The sequence below is a fragment of the Theropithecus gelada genome, chromosome 1 (assembly GCF_003255815.1).
Source record: "Theropithecus gelada isolate Dixy chromosome 1, Tgel_1.0, whole genome shotgun sequence".
Lineage (NCBI taxonomy): Eukaryota > Metazoa > Chordata > Mammalia > Primates > Cercopithecidae > Theropithecus > Theropithecus gelada.
Window position 1 is genome coordinate 51,527,873 of NC_037668.1, and position 19,973 is coordinate 51,547,845.

General features: G+C 50.7%; 1 protein-coding gene across 1 annotated transcript in view; it reads right to left on the minus strand.

Annotated features, from left to right (window-relative positions):
• MYOM3 (myomesin 3) overlaps positions 1–19,973 on the minus strand; it is a 60,153-nt gene that overhangs the window by 3,367 nt on the left and 36,813 nt on the right. Inside the window, exons 21-35 of the mRNA XM_025395242.1 lie at positions 17,312–17,426; positions 16,466–16,622; positions 15,310–15,419; positions 13,115–13,159; positions 12,270–12,406; positions 9,102–9,246; positions 8,877–8,936; positions 8,114–8,181; positions 7,011–7,121; positions 5,192–5,279; positions 4,612–4,650; positions 4,247–4,355; positions 2,842–3,005; positions 2,169–2,205; positions 1,958–1,980 (exon numbers count right to left, since the gene is read on the minus strand). Coding sequence (XP_025251027.1) covers positions 1,958–1,980; positions 2,169–2,205; positions 2,842–3,005; positions 4,247–4,355; positions 4,612–4,650; positions 5,192–5,279; positions 7,011–7,121; positions 8,114–8,181; positions 8,877–8,936; positions 9,102–9,246; positions 12,270–12,406; positions 13,115–13,159; positions 15,310–15,419; positions 16,466–16,622; positions 17,312–17,426 — 1,408 coding nt within the window. The remainder of the gene's footprint in view (positions 1–1,957; positions 1,981–2,168; positions 2,206–2,841; positions 3,006–4,246; positions 4,356–4,611; positions 4,651–5,191; positions 5,280–7,010; positions 7,122–8,113; positions 8,182–8,876; positions 8,937–9,101; positions 9,247–12,269; positions 12,407–13,114; positions 13,160–15,309; positions 15,420–16,465; positions 16,623–17,311; positions 17,427–19,973) is intronic.

The window sequence follows — 19,973 nt, forward strand, 5'->3', positions numbered from 1 at the left end:
TTTTGGATAGAAATCTTTTTTAATTTTTTTTTTCAAAGTTAATTTTTTGAGATAGGGTCTTGCTCTGTTGCCCAGGGTGGAGCGCAGCAGCACAATCTCGGCTCACTGCAACTTCTGCTTTCCGGGCTCAAGCAATCCTTCCCGCTCAGCCTCCTGAGCAGCTGTGACTACAGGCATGCACCAGCACGCCTGGCTAATTTTTATATTTTTTGTATTTTTATATTTTTTATATTTTTGTAGAGACGGGGTTTCGCCATGTTGCCCAGGCTGGGCTTGAACTCCTGGGCTCAAGCAATCCTCCTGCCTTGGCCTCCCAAAGTTCTGGGATTATAGGCATGAGCTGCCACACCTGACCTTGGATGGAAATCTCTAGAACTGTATTACATGCTTCCTTGTATTCATAAGTAGAATATATGGGACATAGTTTGTTTCTGCCACTGATCTGAGGTCATTTGCTATGATTGGTGGTACCTGGAGGTGACCATGAGATGCTCCTGCCCTCAAGAACCAGGAAGAAGGTAAGTGGGACTACTCTGAGACTTCAACTGGCAAAATCCACACAACGGGTGTGACCAACAAGATCAGAGAAAGCGGGACAGAAGCTTTTGGGACACTTTGAACCTGATCAAACAAAGGACCTGGTGGCTATTGTGGGTGACCAGGAAGAGTGTGGTCATCAACCACTAAGCAGAAACCTGGTCTACTCCTCATGGTGCAGGGGAAGCTGTGGGAACAGGATGAGTGGTCAGCACGGCCTAGATCAGAGATCAGGGATGTGCAAAGAGCCCGATGCGGATGGCATCTGTCCAGTGGGTGAAAAGGGAGCAGGACCCTGGATGGGGAGGGGAAGGCCCCACAGATGGATGCAGTTGTGGGCAGAAAGTGTCACCAGCCCTTCACAGCTGGACGAAATGATCGTTTCCTTCAGCTCTGATTCCACACACCCCAGCAATCCAGTATTGGTGAATTCAGCTTTTGTCTATTAGGGTCCTGCACGGGGCTTCTGTTCAGGATGTGGCATTCCACGATGGGCAGGGACATTCTCACTGGGTGAACGATTAGATTTGTGGTACAAGAGCCTCCTCCTGGCCTAAGGCTGGTCTTGGGCTGTGCTCCCTCCACCGAGGCGCCCCTGAGCCCCCTGCAGGAGCTTCTCGCTGCATGGCCACTTATACCCCTCAATTGCCCCTTCCTGATAACAGCTATGAGCCTGAGGCCTGCACTTCCTGTCAAGTGGGGACGCTTGGGGACAGTGATGCCATGCAGAGCGAATTATCCCCTCCCACACATGGCCTCAAGCTGGCGGTGTGAGTTTTCTTGTCTGTTCTTAGAGCTGTGCTGTCTCCTTCTATGACCACACCTGTGCTCTGCTGCCTGCCCAGGTCTCTCCCCCACTGAAATCCTTACTCCTCATCTGCTGGGCCAGTGAGAGCAGACAGCCAGACTCCCACCACCAGGCTGCTTAGAATTGGCTTGTCTTGGAGGGCTGATGAATGGGACAAGCTTGAGCTCATGGACTTGGTAGTGGCTCCCCCAGTGGCCCAGAGGCCGTGCTGTGTGCCTCTGGGTTTGGGGCTTCATTCTGGTTTCAATAAGACTCTAATGCCTCGAGAGCCATAGCTTCAGCTTTAAAGTCGCCCTGTCCCCACAGATCACTCAGGAAGGCCTGCCCAGCCTCATCCCTGTCTGTCCCCTCCTTTTTGGTCCCACCAATGTTGTCCATGTGCCTGTGAGAACCAGGCTCGCGCTGGGCGCTTCCACAACACAATCCCAGGTGTCCTTGGATTCTGTCTCTGTCCTGCCCAGGTCTTCCCTGCAGCTCTGTAAGACCCCAGAGCCCCACAGACCGTGTCTCCACTGTGGAACGAGGCCTTCAGCAGCCCACCAAGAGGCTTGAGCTTCCGGGAAGTTTCCCCAAATTCAGAAACAAAAACGACAAAAATATCGGCAGACTTACTCTTCTCGATGATGGCCAAGGCTCTGAAAAACAAATGGGAACAAGGTGTGACTGTCCACTTGGTAAAGGACAGTCCAGCCCAGGTGGAGGTGAGGGGTGATGAGGGAAATGTGGAGCTGGCTGGGGCTCCTGGGAAGGAGTCGTGAGCCTAGTTCATGCCACACCCTGGAGGGGCCTATAATTCACACTGAGAAATGTAGAGGAAACTTACTTCAGTCTCTGGTGTTCAGCCATGGCGTCCTCAAAAGCTGTAAGAAGGACAGAGGAGAAAGGGGGCCATCAGGGCCTCTACTGTCCAACAGTGGGGACAGGGTGACCCTGGGAGCAGAGCTTATCCCTGCCTGTCCTCCACTCTCCTCCCCATGCCGATGTTCTTTTGGGGCAGTGGCAGGACTGGGTGGGAGGGTAGGCGTCCCCTCAAAAGACCATGGGATTTTCTTTTTTCTTTCTTTTTATTTTGTTAAAAATTTTTTTTAAATCTTTCTTTCCTTAATGCCTATCCCAGAGTAATCTTTATTATTATTCTTTTTTTTTTTGAGACAAGATCTCACTCTGTTGCCCAGTCTGGAGTACAGTGGTGTGATCACAGCTCATTGCAGCCTCTCTCTCCTGGGCTCAAGCAATCCTCCTGCTTCAGCCTCCCAGGTAGCTGGGAATATAGGCACGCGTCACCATGCCCAGCTAAATTGTTTTTATTTTTTGTAGAGATGTTGCCCAGGCTTGTCTCACTATGTTGCCCAGACTGGCCTCAAACTCCAGAGCTCAAGCGATCCTCCCACTTCAGCCTCCCAAAGTGCTGGGATTACAGGACTGACCCAGTGTGCCCAGCCTGTTCATGGGATTTTCTAAGCAGGTTTCTCTGCAGACATAGGTTGATGGCTCACCTTGCCCTGAGAGATCTGTTGAGAGCTGCCGGACTTCCTTCCCTGCAGCTATTTCCAGAGTGTATTTGCCCTTGTCTGAGTCTTTGGGGTCCAGGATGTGAAGCCAGATCTCATCCAGGGTGGTGCCTGTCCTTATCCGATCACCACTCTCCAGACGTTTGTCTCTGAATGTGAGGGTGGAGAAATGGTTAAGGCTGCCTGTCTGCAGGTCAACAGATACCCCTGCCCCAAAATCCTCTCCTGTGGTTTTGTTTCAAGATCCGTGGGCTATGGGTGGTGACCATTCATGAGGCACCAGATAAATATCCATTCACTTATTCATTATTCAACCCTTCATTCATCATTCAATACTACATTCATTCATTCATTCATTCACCAGTTCTTGTGGCATGACAACTATGTGTCGGTGCTGAGTCCGCATTTGTGATGCATGCCACAGGCAGGGACCCTAAGGAAATGGTGCTCCAGGGTCCGTGACTGCCACTTCCCTCACCCTCAGGAGCCAACTTCCTTACCTCTTTATTCTCCTTTTAAACTCTCCCAGGCCTTCTTCCCACAAGCACTCTAACCTTTAGAAACCACATAAGGTGAAACTTTTCCCCTTCTTTACTTAAATTTCATTCCTAGAGACACTGTCCTCTGTTCCCAGTGTTGTGTTGCAGAGGTGACACCTCTGTGCTTAGTCACAGGGCTGAGAAACTCTGGCTAGGGGAGGAACCTATTGTCCTGAAATTCCATCTGGCCTCGGCTCTCACTCATTTGACAACCTTGTCCAAATCAGTCAAGCCTTCTCCACAGAATGGGTGCAGTCATGTCTGCTCCACAAGGCTGAGGCATGCATCTGATACAAAGCACTGGGAAAACTCTGCTCTTGGATTATCTGGGGTCACTCAGAGAGTGGCTAAGTCTCTGTGGGTACCTCATCTATCCTGCCTTCAAGCCCTGGCTCTCAGTTAGTGGCCAGCCCTGCAGACCCTTTTCCTGCATGTTTCCCCTAAGCCTGGCTGACCGAATTTGCTAAGGCTGCAGAGGCCCACAAGGATGCCCTGACCCACCTGACCACTTGGCTCTTCTTCGTCCCTGCATCCCTTTCTCCCCCAGTTCCCAGCTGCTGCTCAGAGACTGATCCTGTTGTGGCCATAGAGTTTCCAGAAAAATGTTGTCCCACCAAGGTTCTCACCTTCGCTGGGGGATCTTGGCAAAGCCTTTCTACTCCTCCCACTGCTAATCTTTATCCTCAACTCCTTGTGTGGACAGCAAGACCAGGAAGAGACCCTGTCTCTGCCAACCACTGGGACTGGGCTCTGCTTGGAGGACCGGGCAGGGAGAAGGGAGGGAGGCCCCCGTGGGTCAGGTGCTGAATCCTTTCCAGCCTGGCTGGGGCTCTGGGGCAAGGTGGACCTACTTGTGGAACCAGGTGGTTTTCATGTACTCCACGTTGTAGTACTTGACCTTGCTGAAGATCCGGATCCCTTCCTCAGTCCCCTGGATTTTCAGTGGAGTTGCAGAGAGGGCTGGGGAGACAGAGGAGAAGGATGAGTCTTCCCTGAGGCCATTTAGGCATCAGATTTGGGGGCCAGCTTGTCTGACTCTGCCCTGGGGGGTGGGTAGGTGCTGTAGGGGAAATGCAGTGCTGTGAAGAGGCAGGATTTTCTCTTCAGTGTTTGAGGTTGGAAACTAAACCCATCCCCAATAGCCAAGGCCAGTGTTAGGCTGCTTGGAGGCTGTTGGGCATCAGGGCAGGGCTGGGCAAAGAGGCAAGCTGCTTACCACCAATCCTGCCCAGCTCAGTGAAGATGGCATCCAGGGCTGGAGGGAGACAGAGAGAAGGGTTAGCTGGCATAGGGCTCCCCTAGGGATGTGCTAGGAGTGGGGACATCCTTGAAAAAGGCTGGTGGAGCCCATGAGCTGCTCTTGGGGGGACAGGCAGCTCTGTAGGATGACTCTCATAGTTCAGGGATAGGAGGGGTTTCAGGGCACTCGGCAGTGGGGTGGGGAAAAGGGCACTATAGATGGAGGACAAACATGCAAACCTGACAGTTTTTGCAGGTTGAGCCAATCAGCCTGATAAGGAGCCTGGGCCCACTGTGGGATGGAGGAGTGAACTCAGGCTTTGGGTCTCCAAGCCTGGACTCACTGTGGTATACTGTGGTGAACACGGGCATCAGAGTCACACTGACCTGGCTCCTGCCACTGACTAGCTGTGGAATCTTGGGCTAGTCACTTACTCTCTTTGTGCCTCAATTTCTCCAAGTGACATGGTGATCCCATAAATCTTACTGCACAGATCACATCACAGTCTGCTCCACTGTGCTCCCTCCACAGCCCCTGACCTGTCGCCAGCTCCTACCGTCACCCGTGAGGTCCAATATGGTGTCGTCCTCCCCTCGATCGTCAGAAACCATCGCTCTGTAAATTCCCTTGTCCTTTTTGGACAACTGGAAAGAAGGATGAGCATGTGGTGTCAGCATGGGCTTCAGAAGGAGAGATGGCTACCACATCAGGAAGCCTGGGCTCCAGGCCTGCCCCTCACTCTCTGTGTGACCTCAGGTAAGACCCTTCTCCTCCCTGGGCCTCCATTTACTCATCTGGGCTGGGTGAGCCCTAAGGCTCCTTTCAGCTCCAGAGCCCTTGGATTCCTAGCTCGGGGTTGGTCTGGGCCTGGGGAAGGGGTGGAGTAGGGGGAGTTAAGGGCAGAACCAGACACCTTCATTTGCATTCACAGGCAGCTGATCTGAGCACCACACAGTGAGCCTCACTTTGCAGAGCTTGTCTGGGCCTGGCCCACCTTTCACTCCCTGGGGGCTCCTGGATGGAGGGACCCCCACCACCTGCAGTTCCCCAAGAGGAAGCATGTTTTCTCCTGCCCAGGGCAAGGGGGTTCTCTTGGCCCATGTTTTTCAGCCCCGAGTTAAGTCTGAACAAACACTCAGCTAAGCAAGAACCTGAGTTGTGCTTTCAAGGCAAGGTCCAGAGATCAGAAGTGACCTCTCATTACACAGCACCTTCCTTCAGTCCCTCACCTCTCAATACTTCGCAGCAGGACCATCTCCACACAGTGGGGTTGGGGCAGGATCCAAGACAGAGGCAGCTCTTAACCTGAGGATTGAGGTGCTGAGCCCCAAAAATCCTCTCTTATGTCCTCGCCATCCCAGGAAGGCTCCAAGGTCTCAGCCAAACCCAGAGTGGGTGGCTGGAGTGGCTTCTGACCCCACCCTCTAGCCTTATGTCTTTACACTGAAACGCTCTGAGCCTCAGTTTACTCATCAGTAAAATCACGGTATCATCCTTGCCCTGCCTGTGTGCTACAGCTGCTGTGGGGATCAAGGGAGGTAACTCTTAGGAGGCCAGAAACTTTGCACCAATGGGACTGATGATTATACTAAAACTCCGTAACTATGAAGCACCTACTTGGTGCCACAGCCTGTCTGAGGAGCTTGCACAGTGGTGGCAAAGGCTGACTTGGCATCAGCCTGGCCAGGATTTGGGAGAAGACCTTGAAATCATTGTTTTCTTCCTAGTCAGCAAACCTCTGTTTGCTCCAGTCCTCCTGGGCACCCAGTGAGGCCACAGACACCAGCAGCAGGGCGGAAAAAGGTTGATGTTTAAGAGCAAGCCTTGTGTTTCTCTCTTAACCAGGCCACGGTCCGCCAAAGGCCACAGGGGAGGACTTGGGGGGAGAATTGAGCTCCAGGCCTGCTTTATTCTGCCCAGATCTGCCTCCCCTGGAGACATCCTTCCTGTCCTGAATCCTAGACTGCTGGGGCAGGAAGGAGGTGTTGAGACAGCATCCCTTCCAACTCGCTCAGGTTGCAGATGAAAGCTGAGGTCAGAGAGGGACGGGGGCTAGCCCAAGCCTGCACAGTCATTGGCAGGGCCAGTACTGGAGCTAAAGAAGAAAATCAGTAATACTGATTCTGTCTCTATTGAAAGTTTGGGGGCTTTTGATAGTTTTTGTTTGCATTAATTTTGATTTTTTAGAATATTGCATACAATATTATTTATCTTGATTACTGAGTTTTTTTGGTGCCCCTTAAATTTTGTGCTCAGGGCTTCACTTGCCTCAACCTAGCCTCGGCCCTGCCTCTGACTCCCAGCCCAGAGCTCTTGGCCCTCCCTGGCTTGCAGCCAAAGGAGAAAGTGAGCCCTGAAGCTGGAGCCACACTTGCCTCTTCGATGCAGAGAAGTCCCGTTCCCGTCTCTGGGTCATACTGACCATCTGGCAGCTCTGCCCTCTGGAAGAACCACTGAAAGCGAGTCTCCTTCTTCGTGTTTGTCACCTGGGGAAGGTGGGGAATGAGGAGACTCTGTCAGGCTTGTTTCTTCTTGAGTAAAAACACACCTGTGCACACCTTCAGGCATCTCAGCCGAGTCCTTTCACATACCGTATGACTCCTCTGCTGGCTTCCGGACTCTGAATTCTTGCTAATGGTTTTCCCTCTGCCTCTTGATCCCTGCCCTACTCTATTGTCCTTGTAAATGTTCATATGCTTCAGTTAAATGTCATCTCCTCCAGGAAGCCTTTTTTTTGAAGCACCCCATAGTCACCCCCCAACACGATTCATCAATTTCCTGCCCCCTTCAGGTCAAGCATGAGTGATGCTGTTTTCCAGTGGTCCTGCCTTGACCATGGGCTCCCAAGGCCCACAGAGACCACTTCATCATCTTTGTATGTTCAGGACCTTGCAGAGTGGCACGTAATAGATGCTCTGAGTTTACTGAATGGATATGCTTCTGGGAGAGCACCCACCCTCCCCTTCCCCAGTTATCTCAACAGGCCGAAGGGTGCTAAGAAGGACCTTAGGCTTTGGAGTCAGATAGACTGGGCTCTCCCTCTTCCTGTGTGGCCTTGAGCTATTTCCCCATTTGTTTTCTCATCTATAAAGTGGGGATAGCAATGCCTATGTCACAGATGATTGTGAGGCGGATGAAATCATACTGTGAGTCTCTGAGCACAGGATAATCATAAACACAGGGAGAGCCCTCAACATACAAACGCTCGCAGGCTTCTAGACCCCCTGACCCCTCGGAACCCCTGCTGGAGCCACTAGGATCTCGTGCGAGGCTGGTCCACCTCACACTAATCCCACCCCATGGGCGCTGGGAAGGTGGGTTTGCTTTTTGGGTTACATGCAGTCTCCTCGGGGGTGTGTGCGATCAGCCAAGTACAGAGTGTGGAATTTAGGGGGCCAGGTGGGCAGGGACAACAACTGGGCTTGGGGATAAGCCACAGGTCCCCCCGCGCTGGGCCTGGGGGCAGGGCAGGACTTGCCTTGCACATCAGCTGCACTTGGCAGTCCTCTGTGACCTTCCACTGCAACGGCTGCTCGAAATAGGGACCTGTGTGTGCAAAACAAATATGCCCACCGTCAGAGAGCCACGCTCAGCCAGGGTGCCACCTGTGTCCAGGCAGTGATGGGGGGAGGGTCAGTTAATGGCTATGGGCTTCTCAGATGCTGCCCCTGCCAGGGCTGGGACTGGGATGAGGCAAGGGTGGTGCTCAGGGTGCAAATTTCTTTCTTTTCTTTTCTTTTTTTTTTTTTTTTGAGACAGAGTCTCGCTGTGTCGCGCAGGCCGGAGTGCAGTGGCGCAATCTCAGCTCATTGCAACCTCCGCCTCCCGGGTTCAAGGACTCTCGTGGCTCAGCCTCTTGAGTAGCTGGAATTACAGGCATGTGCCACCACGCCCGGCTAATTTTTGTATTTTTTGTAGAGATAGGATTTCACCATGTTGGCCAGCCTGCTCTTGAACTCCTGACCTCAAGTGATCTGCCCACCTTGGCCTCCCAAAGTGCTGGGATTACAGGCATGAGGCGCTGTGTCTGGCTTCAGGGTGCAAAATTTGAGAGGGCTCAGCTCTCACCCTCAGGTCAGGCAAGAGCTATTTTGATCTGGCATTGGGACAGAACTGGACTGAATGGCAGTGGACATCCCTCGGGGTCCCAGCAGGGCTGGGGGTCCCATTAACCCCCAGTCCAGCATCTCTAGCACGAACCAGTGGCCAGGGATTTTGAACTTCACTCCAGCAGCTCTTACCCTGTTTTCTCTTCCAGTCCCTTCTCTTAGCATCTGCCTGCCTCAGAAGTTTGTCAAAATCTGTGAACACAGAGGGAGGAACCAGCATGAGCCCAGAAGAGTGTGCGTCTGGAGAGGGGACATGGGGCAGCAGAAGGCGAGGGGTGTGCTCAGCAGACTGCAGAGCCGAGGACTCAGGGCTGCGGGGCAGGCCGGGTGTGCAGGGCGGGGCAGGGCGGGGCTGACCGTCATCCACCAGTGTCAAGGTAATCTGGTTTTTGGCTTTTCCGTCTTGGAGTTGAGCGGTGTACGACCCTTTGTCCTCCTCAGACAAGTTCTGGATGATCACTTCCACCAGGCCCTTCTCTCGGTCAAAATTGATTTTGCGGTTCTGAAAAGGACAAACTCCAGAGTCCTTTTCCCTGTTCTGGGAACTTTGTTGAGGGGCGCACATCAGGGTGTAGTGGGCTTGGGGGTGGTAAGCACAGAGCTGTCAGCCTTCAGAGACTTGGGCAGGGTGTTGGGTAACCCTCTGCGGCTCCCCCCACACCCAGTCCCCTGGATACTTGAATAAGTTACAATTTTTTTGTTGTTGTTTTGTTTTTCTTGAGACAGTCTCACTCTGTTGCCCAGGCTGGGGTGCAGTGGCGCAATCAGTTACAATTTAATAATAAGTCCCCAACCCCCGCTGTGCCATGGTTTTGCCTGTTTTCTTTTCTTTTCTTTTTTTTTTTTTTTTTTGAAATGGAGTCTCGCTCTGTCGCCCGGGCTGGAGTGCAGTGGCCGGATCTCAGCTCACTGCAAGCTCCGCCTCCCGGGTTTACGCCATTCTCCTGCCTCAGCCTCACAAGTAGCTGGGACTACAGGCGCCCGCCACCTCGCCCGGCTAGTTTTTTTGTATATTTTAGTAGAGACAGGGTTTCACCGTGTTAGCCAGGATGGTCTCGATCTCCTGACCTCGTGATCTGCCCGTCTCGGCCTCCCAAAGTGCTGGGATTACAGGCTCTTTTTTTTTTTTTTTTTTTTTTTTGAGACAGAGTCTCGCTCCATCGCCCAGGCTGGGGTGCAGTGGCGCAGTCTCGGCTCACTGCAGCTTCTGCCTCCCGGGTTCAAGCCATTCTACTGCTTCAGTCTCCTAAGTAGCTGGGATTACAATCATGTGCCAGCACACCCAGCTAATTTTTGTATTTTTAGTAGAGACGGGGTTTCACCATGTTGGCCAGGCTGGTCTCGAACTCCTGGCCTCAAGTAATCTGCCCGTCTCGGCCTCCCAAAGCACCGGGATTACAGGCGTGAGCCACTGTGCCCGACCACTTATTTTCTACTTCTTTTAAAATAGGAAATAGGAAATTTTAAATAACATCGGCATGTGTAAAGGACATTGGAAAAAAAAGTACTCATGTACTTGCTACCCAGTATTAACACTCATTTACATTTTACCATATTCTAACAGTTTTTAAAATTTCATTTTCCTCATCTAGGTTCTTTCTCCCTCTGGCTTTATTTGTATGTATGATTTGGAGGAGTGATCTAATTTTGTTTTATTTTTCTATAGGGACAACTGATTGTCCCACCACTGAATACTAATGAGTCCAGAATTTGTAACACTTCCTATACCATGTGGTAAGGTCATTGCACAATCTTTATGCAGAACTTTCAAATCAGTTTTCTGATTTGCACCTTTTGATGCTGGGACAACCAGCCCCATTGCACAGATGCAGAAACAGAGGCACAGACAGGTGAAGAGACCTGCCAAGGTCATATAACCCACAGGGGGTTGACATGAGACTCCTGTCAGAACTAGTACCTTCTTTCTATAATACATATTTTCTTTCTTTCTTTCTTTCTTTTTTTTTTTTTTTATCATTGGACCTTTGATATATATAACACATATTTTCTTTCTTTTTTCTTTTCTTTTTTTTTTTTTTTTGAGATAGAGTCTCACTTTATTGCCCAGGCTGGAGTGCAGTGGCGCGATCTTGGCTCACTGCAACCTCTGCCTCCTGGATTCAAGCGATTCTCATGCCTCAGTCTCCTCGGTAGCTGGGATTACAGGTGTGCACCACCATGCCAGGCTAATTTTTTGTATTTTTAGTAGAGATGGGGTTTCATCATATTGGCCAGGCTGGTCTCAAACTCCTGACCTCAGGTGATCCGCCTGCCTCGGTCTCCCAATGTGCTGGGATTACAGGCATGGGCCACCCCACCCAGCCACAACATGTATTTTCTAATGGCTGCTTTGCCATCTGGAGATGAAATTCACAAATAATATGAGATTGAGTCACGAATTTGAATGTCTCAGGAGGTTGAAATTGCCATGTCAGCAGGTAAACAGTTGAATATCGACAAATCACGTGGTTCAATCTAATACAACCTGTCTACAGATATGATTTACAAAATAATATCATACTCTAACCATAATATAAAGAAGAAATAAGTCATTTAAAATAAAAATATTTCAATATAGATGTGCTTGGATATAACCTCAATTATGCCGCACTGATTTATAATGAATTGGTTTGACTGTAAAAGAAGAAAAACAAAAAAACAGAAGCTATTCTGTACAAAAGCAGGAAAATGAATGAGCGTAGGTAAAGTAGCCAGCAGAATAAAAATTCTCCATTCAGTGTATAGTAAAATTGCACACTTTGGGAGGCTGGGTAGGAGGATCGCCTGAGTTCAGGAGTTTGCAGCCTAGGCAACAAGGCAAAACCCTGTCTCTACAAAAAAATATTAAAATTCGCTGGGCATGGTGGTGTGTGACTGTGGTCTCAACTACTCGGGAGGCTGAGGTGGGAGGATCGCTTGAGTCTGGGTGGTTGAGGCTGCAGTGAGCTGAGATCATGCCACTGCACTTTTGCCATGATAACAAAGTGAGGTTCTATCTCAAAAACAAACAAATAAAAACAGAAAACAAAAAATAAAATTGTTCGGGAGACAGAGGCAGGAGTACTTGAGGCCAGGAGTTCAAGATCAACTTGGTCAACACCGTGAGCCCCCATCTCTAACTAAAAAGATTAAAAAAAAGAAAAAAATGTACAAAAATACTTTGTATTTGTATCTAAAATAGAGTTAGGGTCTAGCCTTGGATAATTATAGGCATGAATGCAGGTTTTTCATCTTAAGAATAGTGGGGTAATCAAAAGTTGTGGGGGGATGGAAATTCTTTGTTTGTGGGAATGTCCCTTGCATTGGCCAGCATGTAGTGTCCCTGCCAACCCCCACCCCCAACACCAGCACTGGTACTAAAAGCCAAAGGTCCTCATCCCCTCCCCATCACTGAACAGCAAAAGCACACCGTCATTTCTGAAATGGCCACTAGGGGGAAGTACCAGCCCATGCAGAATCACGACCCCGTGAGGCCACCTCCCCGGCAGGGGAGCCTCACTTTAGGGATTGTGAGCACCCAATTACCGGAGAGCTGAAGATCTCCTTGTTGTTGAAGATTAGATGCAGCTCAGCGGCTGGAGATAACTTTTCTACTTCCAGCCAAAGCCGCACCTCTCCTCGTTCCAGGATGTCAACGTTCCAGCCGGAGATCAGTTTGATCACTGGGAGGCGCAGGATGGGAAGGGGGTGGGTTGGACCCCTTCTCCCTTTCCCGCTCCCTTCTAGCCCCACCTGGAGCACACCCTTGGCATCTGACATTGCAAAACGCTTAGAGAACCTGAAGGAGACTCTACCGGGTGGGGCTCAGAGGAGGGTTTTCCGAATGCCCACTCTGGATCTATTTAATCTCAGCGAAGCATTTCCTCTTCTAAGAGCTCTGGGGCTGCCGTTCTCAACCTGGCCGGGCATTGGATCCCCGAGGACTTTCAAAAACCCTAGCATCTGGGCTCCATCCTCAGAGATTCTGATTTGTCTGGGGCATGGCCTAGGTATTGGGATTAGGAAAGGCGTCATCATGGTTCTTTTGTGTAGCCAAGTTTGTGACTTCCCCTGCTCTAGGGACTGCACACACTGTCCCTAGCCAACGGAGGGAAGCAGAGGTTTAGAAGATCCCAAATCCTAATGACTGAAGAGCCAATAATAGTAATTATAGAAGAGGACAACGCCCACATGTCCCTTCCTCGCATCCCCTTTCCTGCTGCTCTTTTCCTTCCGTGAGCTTCCTGAGTGGTGTCTGACCTTCTAGCTCTGTGGTTCCCCCACCCTCTGGGGGTTGTTTCCTGGTCCTTGGCCTGACTCTGCTCTGCTCAGAACATGCCAGTGGGCCCGGTGGGGACTGCACAAGGCTGCAGCTTGGACTGCTTGCTTACCTGGGTTTCTGATTTCATGACTCAGCTTCTTCAGCTTCTCCAGCTCTGGGATAGGGGGGAGTAAGGAAGAAACCAGAGAGAATGAAATATCCTGACCGGGGGTGGGAGGCCCACAGGAGCCATCCAATGATCCAGTGCTGGGTCAAAGTTCCAACAGACACCTCCCCCCAAGTTGGGGTCCCTTGGCTCCATAGGGGCCATGATGAATACTGTGGGCCTTTGCCCTGGGGCACTGAGGGTGATGCCAAGGCTGCTGCTGACCACCCTGAAGTTGCATCTTCTCCCTGTCCTTCAAGGCCTAGATCAAGTCTTACTTCCCTAGAGGAGCACCTACCATGTGCCTGGTTCTGCATACTTCATTAGTCCTCTGCAATGCTGTGGGCTGAGTATTACTGTCTGCCTCTGGTCACTCTGGGACCACTGGTGCCAGGGCCTCATTGCTCACCTCTGTCATATGCTATCTTAGTGTCCCTGGGTCTGGACCACACAGAGCACTGCAGCCCAGAAGTCTCAGATTGTTCTAGAATGCTGTCTTATTTGCTGACTGTTTCTTCTTCTTTGTCTTTTCTTTTTTTTGAGACAGAGTTTTGCTCTTGTTACCCAGGCTGGAGTGCAATGGTGTGATCTTGGCTCACTGCAACCTCTGCCTCCAGGGTTTAAGCGATTCTCCTGCCTCAGCCTCCCAAGTAGCTGGGATTACAGGAGTGTGCCACCATGCCCAGCTAATTTTTTGTATTTTTAGTAGAGACAGGGTTTCACCATGTTGGCCAGGCTGGTCTTGAACTCCTGACTTCAGGTGATCCGCCCGCCTCAGCTTCCCAAAGTGCTGGGATTATAGGTGTGAGCCACTGTGCCCGGCCTGCTGACTGCTTCTTTGTGTTGCCTCTTCTGCTAAGGCGAGCTCTGAATCTACGTGAATGTCTTGTACACAGTAGGTGCTCAGACAATACAGACTGTGTGGATGAACTGGCGGGGCAGCGCCCACGCCTCATTTTCTCTAGTAAGCCCCAGAATCCTTAACACAATGAGTCTAGATTCATGGCAAGCACACGGCAAACAAAACCAAAAAACACCATCATTTTCATGGATGGCTTTAGCTTGCATAGAATCATCTGATTGTATCTGCATAACAATATTGTTTCAGGTGGGGGCAGCCAGGGATTATAATCCCTTTTTATGGGTGAGGAAACTGAGGCCCAGGAAGGTGGCATGACTTGTCCAAAATCAGCCAGCAAATTATGGAACCGGAATTGGAACCCGGGTCTCTCTGGCTTCTGCTTCTTAACAAAATCAAAAGGCCTCATGTGCCACGAGCAGGACAGAAAATGGGCAAAGGCTGTCCTGGTTGCTACGGAGGGAGCAGAGCATCTCATTGGCTGTGAGCACAGGCTTTGGTTCAGTTTAATTTATCAAATATGGATGGTCCTTTAGACGTGGTATTCACTCTCTGGTTACCCACAGTACTCAACACTCCCTATTGTCACCCCATTTCTCAGACCAACTGCTGTTTGCAATTTATCATCACACTTGCACTGTTGTTTTTGGGGGCTACAGAAAGAAACAAAAATAATTCTAGTACCTTTGCTTTTACCAAAAGTGGGAAAACAGGCTAGGCACAGTGGCTCACGCCTGTAATCCCAACACTTTGGGAGGCTGAGGTGGGCAGATCACAAGGTCAGGAGATTGAGACCATCCTGGCTAATACAGTGAAACCCCATCTCTACTAAAAACACAAAAAATTAGCCCGGCGTGGTGGCAGGCACCTGTAGTCCCAGCTACTCAGGGAGCTCAGTCAGAAAAATTGCTTGAACCCAGGAGACAGAGGTTTCAGTGAGCCGAGATCATGCCACAGCATTCCAGCCTGGGCGACAGAGCGAGACTCCATCTCAAGAAATAATAGTAATAATTTAAAAATAAAGAAGTGGGACAACAAAAGAGAGACCAGAAAAATGTAAATTTCACTGGGCGGGGATTTTTGTCTGTCGAGTTCACTGATGTAATATCCAGGGCCTACCTGGCCTGTGGCAGGTCCTTAATAGATATCTGTTGATGGAAAGAATGGGTGGGTGAGGGCCTACTTCTCTGTGGAAATTGCCACTTTACTTATTTTGGTTGCTTCTTGCTGACCTCTGTGTGCATTTGTGTTTGGGACTCTCTCTCTGGGGAGGTGGCAGGGAGGGGGGCAGGTGCATTACCTTCCTCGGTCAGCGTGTGGCTTGCGGAGATGTCTTCATCGGCATCAGTGACTATGACTGAGTAGGTGCCCAAATCCTCGAGGCCAGGTTCTTTCAGGATGACCTTGGACCTGGCAGAGAGAGGAGAGCAGAGGCTCTGGGAGGAGCTCCTTAGTCTTGTGCACTAGAGGCCCGGGAGCCAGGGAGTCCAGGTTGCCTCTGGTGAGCCTGTACCACAAGCAGACGCTGGCCAAGTCAGGAAGCACAGGCAGCTGCCTCCTTCTACCTCCTCAGGGTCCCCTCAGGGTCCCACCTTCAATGGTGCCATTATCTGGGCTCTCTGGCACTGGGTCTGCACTGGTCACACCACCCTGACCTCCTCCACGGCTTGAGGCGTAGGCTTTATGCCTTGCTGGACAGAGCTGAGGCCATGAGCCGCTGGGGGAGGAGTGAGACATGGGGGCATCTGACAGGGGTCCTTGTGGTCATCTGGTCCAACTCTACATGCTATAGATGAGGAACCTAAGTACAGAGAACTTGTAAGAGCAAGTCCCTGGCACCCAGGCTAGAAACCGAGTCCTCTTTGAAGGTCTCCTCGAAGGTACTGAGTTAGGGACACATATAATTCCCTACGGAAAAGGAATCTCCAAAAGAACAGTGCCATTGGCTGAGCGCAGTGGCTCACGCCTGTAATCCCAGCACTTTGAGAGGCTGAGTGGGGAGCATTGGTTGAGCTCAGGAGTTAGAGACAAGCCTAGACAACAGAGTGAGACCCCATCTCTACAAAAAATACAAAAATTAGCTGGGCGTGGTGACATGTGCCTGTAGTCAAGCTACTCAGGAGACTGAGGCGGGAGGGTCGCTTGAGCTTGGGAGGTCAAGGCTGCAGTGAGCTGAGATCATGCCATCGCACAGCCTGGGCAACACAGCAAGACCCTGTCTCAAAAAAAAGAAAGAAAAGAAAAGAAAAGAAAAAATAGCGCCATTGCAGTCCCATAAGTGCACTCTCTACTCTTCTCACTAAGGTTGCAGTCAGTGTCCTCAGAGAAAGACCGAGCAGCACCTTTCAGCCATCATCGATGAGTCCTGCCCTGTGGTCTCAGCAGGAGTGTCTGCCAGCTCCTCTGACAGTATTTGGGTCTCATTGAGCAGTTGTTTCACCTCTCGCCTCACTTACTTGTTAACTGTATCCTCGATCGTGACCCTCTGGGGGTCCAGTGGGCCCTTGTAGTCTTTGGACCACTGAAACTCTGAGTCGTCGGGGGCTTCAGGGGCTTCGAAAGCCAAATAGATAAAACCCTCTTCATCCACACCAACCTCGATCTCATGGGCACCTGAGGGCGAGATCCAATAGAGGGCAGTGGATGTTTATACATAATAAACCAGGTCACACCCCTCCCCTGCTTAAACCTCCAGGGCCTGCCCATTGCTCTTAATAATAAATTTGACTCCTTGCTGTGGCTGCCAAGGCATTGCATGATCTGGCTCCTTCTCACCTCAAATGTCACCTCTTCAGAGAGGCCCTCCTTGACTGCCCTAGCTAAGCAACCTTGCCCCATCCTATCATCCTGTTTCTTTTATAATAAAGCACTTATCTCTATCTTAAATCGCTTTCCTCATGCAATAGTTTACTTGTTTACTGCTCTCTGCTCCCCCTACTCCTACATTAGAGCAGGGATCTTAGTCTCTCATTCACTCCTGTATTCACAGTGCAACGTGGGCATCACCAAATATTTATTAAATGAATGAATAATTAAAAGAATGGAAAGAGAACGTGCTTTATAGTTGGGAGAGGTGGGTGATTCTGTCATATACTAGCATGTGACCTGGTTGATCTTCTCTGAGCTATAATAAAATCAGTGTCAATGTGGGATGATGACCCCTCCCTCAGGGGCTTGCTGGAGGGCCAGAGAAATGTGAGAGCTTAGCACAGCATCAGGCTTCTCCCAACTTCCCTTGAACACCACCCGTCCCCAACGGTGTAACCCAGCGGCAGAGCTCTGGCCTCTCCGGCCACCCTTACCTGGCTTGTCCTCCAGGAGCACAGGATCGGTGGGCATGGACGGTTGCCCCAGACCAGCCGAATTCATGGCCTGTACCTGGAACACGTAACTCTTTCCTGGCTGCAAGTCAGAAACCTGGGGGCAGAGGGCAAGAACCAGCACTGAGGACAGCAGTGACTTTTCCTGCAACCCAGGCCCCAGTGTGCAGGAAACCACTCGGGGAGCCACTCTCAACAAGAAAACCCTCTCTCTTCTTGTGTCCCTCATCTTTCCATGTGACAAAGATGGCCGTTCAACACCTGGGGATTGTCTTTGCCATCCTTTTCTTGGGCTGTCTCCACCAATCACCAGGTTCCATCTGTTTCATTTCCCTAATGTTTCTTTCTTTCTTTTTTTTTTTTTTTTTTGAGACAAAGTTTTAGTCTTGTCGCCCAGGCTGGAGTGCAGTGGCACAATCTCTGCCCACTGCAACCTCTGCTTATCTGGTTCAAGCAATTCTCCCACCTCAGCCTCCCGAGTAGCTAGGATTACAGGCACTCGCCACCATGCCCGGCAGATTTTTGTATTTTTAGTAGAGATGGGGTTTCACCATGTCGGCCAGGCTAGTCTCGAATTCCTGACCTCAGGTAATCCACCTGCCTCAGCCGCTAAAAGTGCTGTGATTACAGGTGTGAGCCACCACGCCTAGCCTCCCTAATGTTTCTTAAATGTGGCCACTTTCCTCCAGGTCCCATCCACAGCCATGATTGAGGCTTTGCTTCTCCTCACCTGGGGTCGTCCAACAGTTTCCTAAAGGGCGTTTCTGCCCTGGGACCCTTCTCTCCAAGTCTATCTTTCCCTCTGCCGATCTGATGATGTGTACATCTTTTTTTTTTTTTTTTTTTGAGACGGAGTCTCGCTCTGTCGCCCAGGCTGGAGTGCTGTGGCCGGATCTCAGCTCACTGCAAGCTCCGCCTCCCGGGTTCCCGCCATTCTCCTGCCTCAGCCTCCCGAGTAGCTGGGACTACAGGCGCCTGCCACCTCGCCCGGCTAGTTTTTTGTATTTTTTAGTAGAGACGGGGTTTCACCGTGTTAGCCAGGATGGTCTCGATCTCCTGACCTCGTGATCCGCCCGTCTCGGCCTCCCAAAGTGCTGGGATTACAGGCGTGAGCCACCGCGCCCGGCCGATGTGTACATCTTTCAGTGGGCCTTCAGGGTCAAGTTCAAATTTCGAGGTTGAGTACCTAGAGTCTTCCTAACCTGGCCTTAGCCTGTTGTCCTCTTGTCCCTCCATCTGTCCCCTTCACGCCACAGCTCTCTCAGCGTCCCCACATCCATCACACCATTTCACACCTCCCTGCCTTTGCCTTTGCTGAGTGCGCTGCCTGGGATGCCGTCCCGCCTCCCTCCTGGCTCACTCCACTGTAGCCTGTGCTTCATCACTCAGTTTCGGCAGACACGTGGATTCCAGGAAGCACCTCTCACCTTCTCTTTTGAGCGTCCAGAATTCCTGAGACCCCCTCAATTGCAACATTTATCACACAGTATTGTTATTGCCTGCTACCCAACAACTGTGACTTATTTAGTGTCTCATGCCTAGGAATTGGTCCAGGCCTGGCATTAAAGCAGGTGTGAAAAAATGTTTAGCCAGTGGCTACTGACCGAATGGTGGCCAACAGTCCACATGCAGAAGCCGGTGCCAGGTCACCAAGGCTGTCCTGCCCTGGCCTGGGCCAACGTACATGCGGAGGGGGCGAGCCACTCATATAGGTGAAGACCTCACCTATATGAGGTCAGGAGACCTCAAGGTCTCAGCAGAGTCCCCTGGCTGAGGCTTGTCTTCCCTGATTCTGTCTGAGGTGGCTTTAATTTCATTTTTTGTAAAATGAAGGTATTTTAATTTTTCCAATTATAAAAGAAATACACACTTGTTGCAAAACATTTTAAGTGACAGAGCACAACATGCCATGAAGGACTAAAGCGCCCCTGGCAGGCCCTCCCCCAGACATCACCAGAATGAACCATTTGGTAAAAATTTTTTTTTTTTTTTTTTTTTTTTGAGACGGAGTCTCACCTGTTGCCCAGCGGGAGTGCAGTGGCGCAATCTCAGCTCACTGCAAGCTCCGCCTCCCGGGTTCATGCCATTCTCTTGCCTCCACCTCCCAAGTAGCTGGGACTACAGGCGCCCGCCACCACACCCGGCTAATTTTTTGTATTTTTAGTAGAGACGGGGTTTCACCGTGTTACCCTGGATGGTCTTGATCTCCTGACCTCGTGATCTGCCCGTCTCAGCCTCCCAAAGTGCTGGGATTACAGGTGTGAGCCACTGTGCCCGGCCAACGTAAAAATCTTTTTAGAGTTTTTTTTGTGTGTGTGTTTTTTTTTGTTTTTTTTTGAGATGGAATCTCACTCTGTGGCCCAGGCTGGAGTGCAGTGGTATGATCTCGGCTCACTGCAACCTCCGCCTCCCAGGTTCAAGTGATTCTCCTGCCTCAGCCTTCTGCGTAGCTGGGACTACAGGCATGCGCCATCACATGTGGCTGATTTTTGTATTTTCGTTGTAGAAACGAGGTTTCACTATGTTGGCCAGGCTGGTCTCGAACTCCTGACCTCAGGAGATCTGCCTCGGTCTCCTAGAGTGCTGGGATTACAGGCATGAGCCCCCACCGCGCCTGGGCAAAATCTTTTTAGACTTTTCCAAG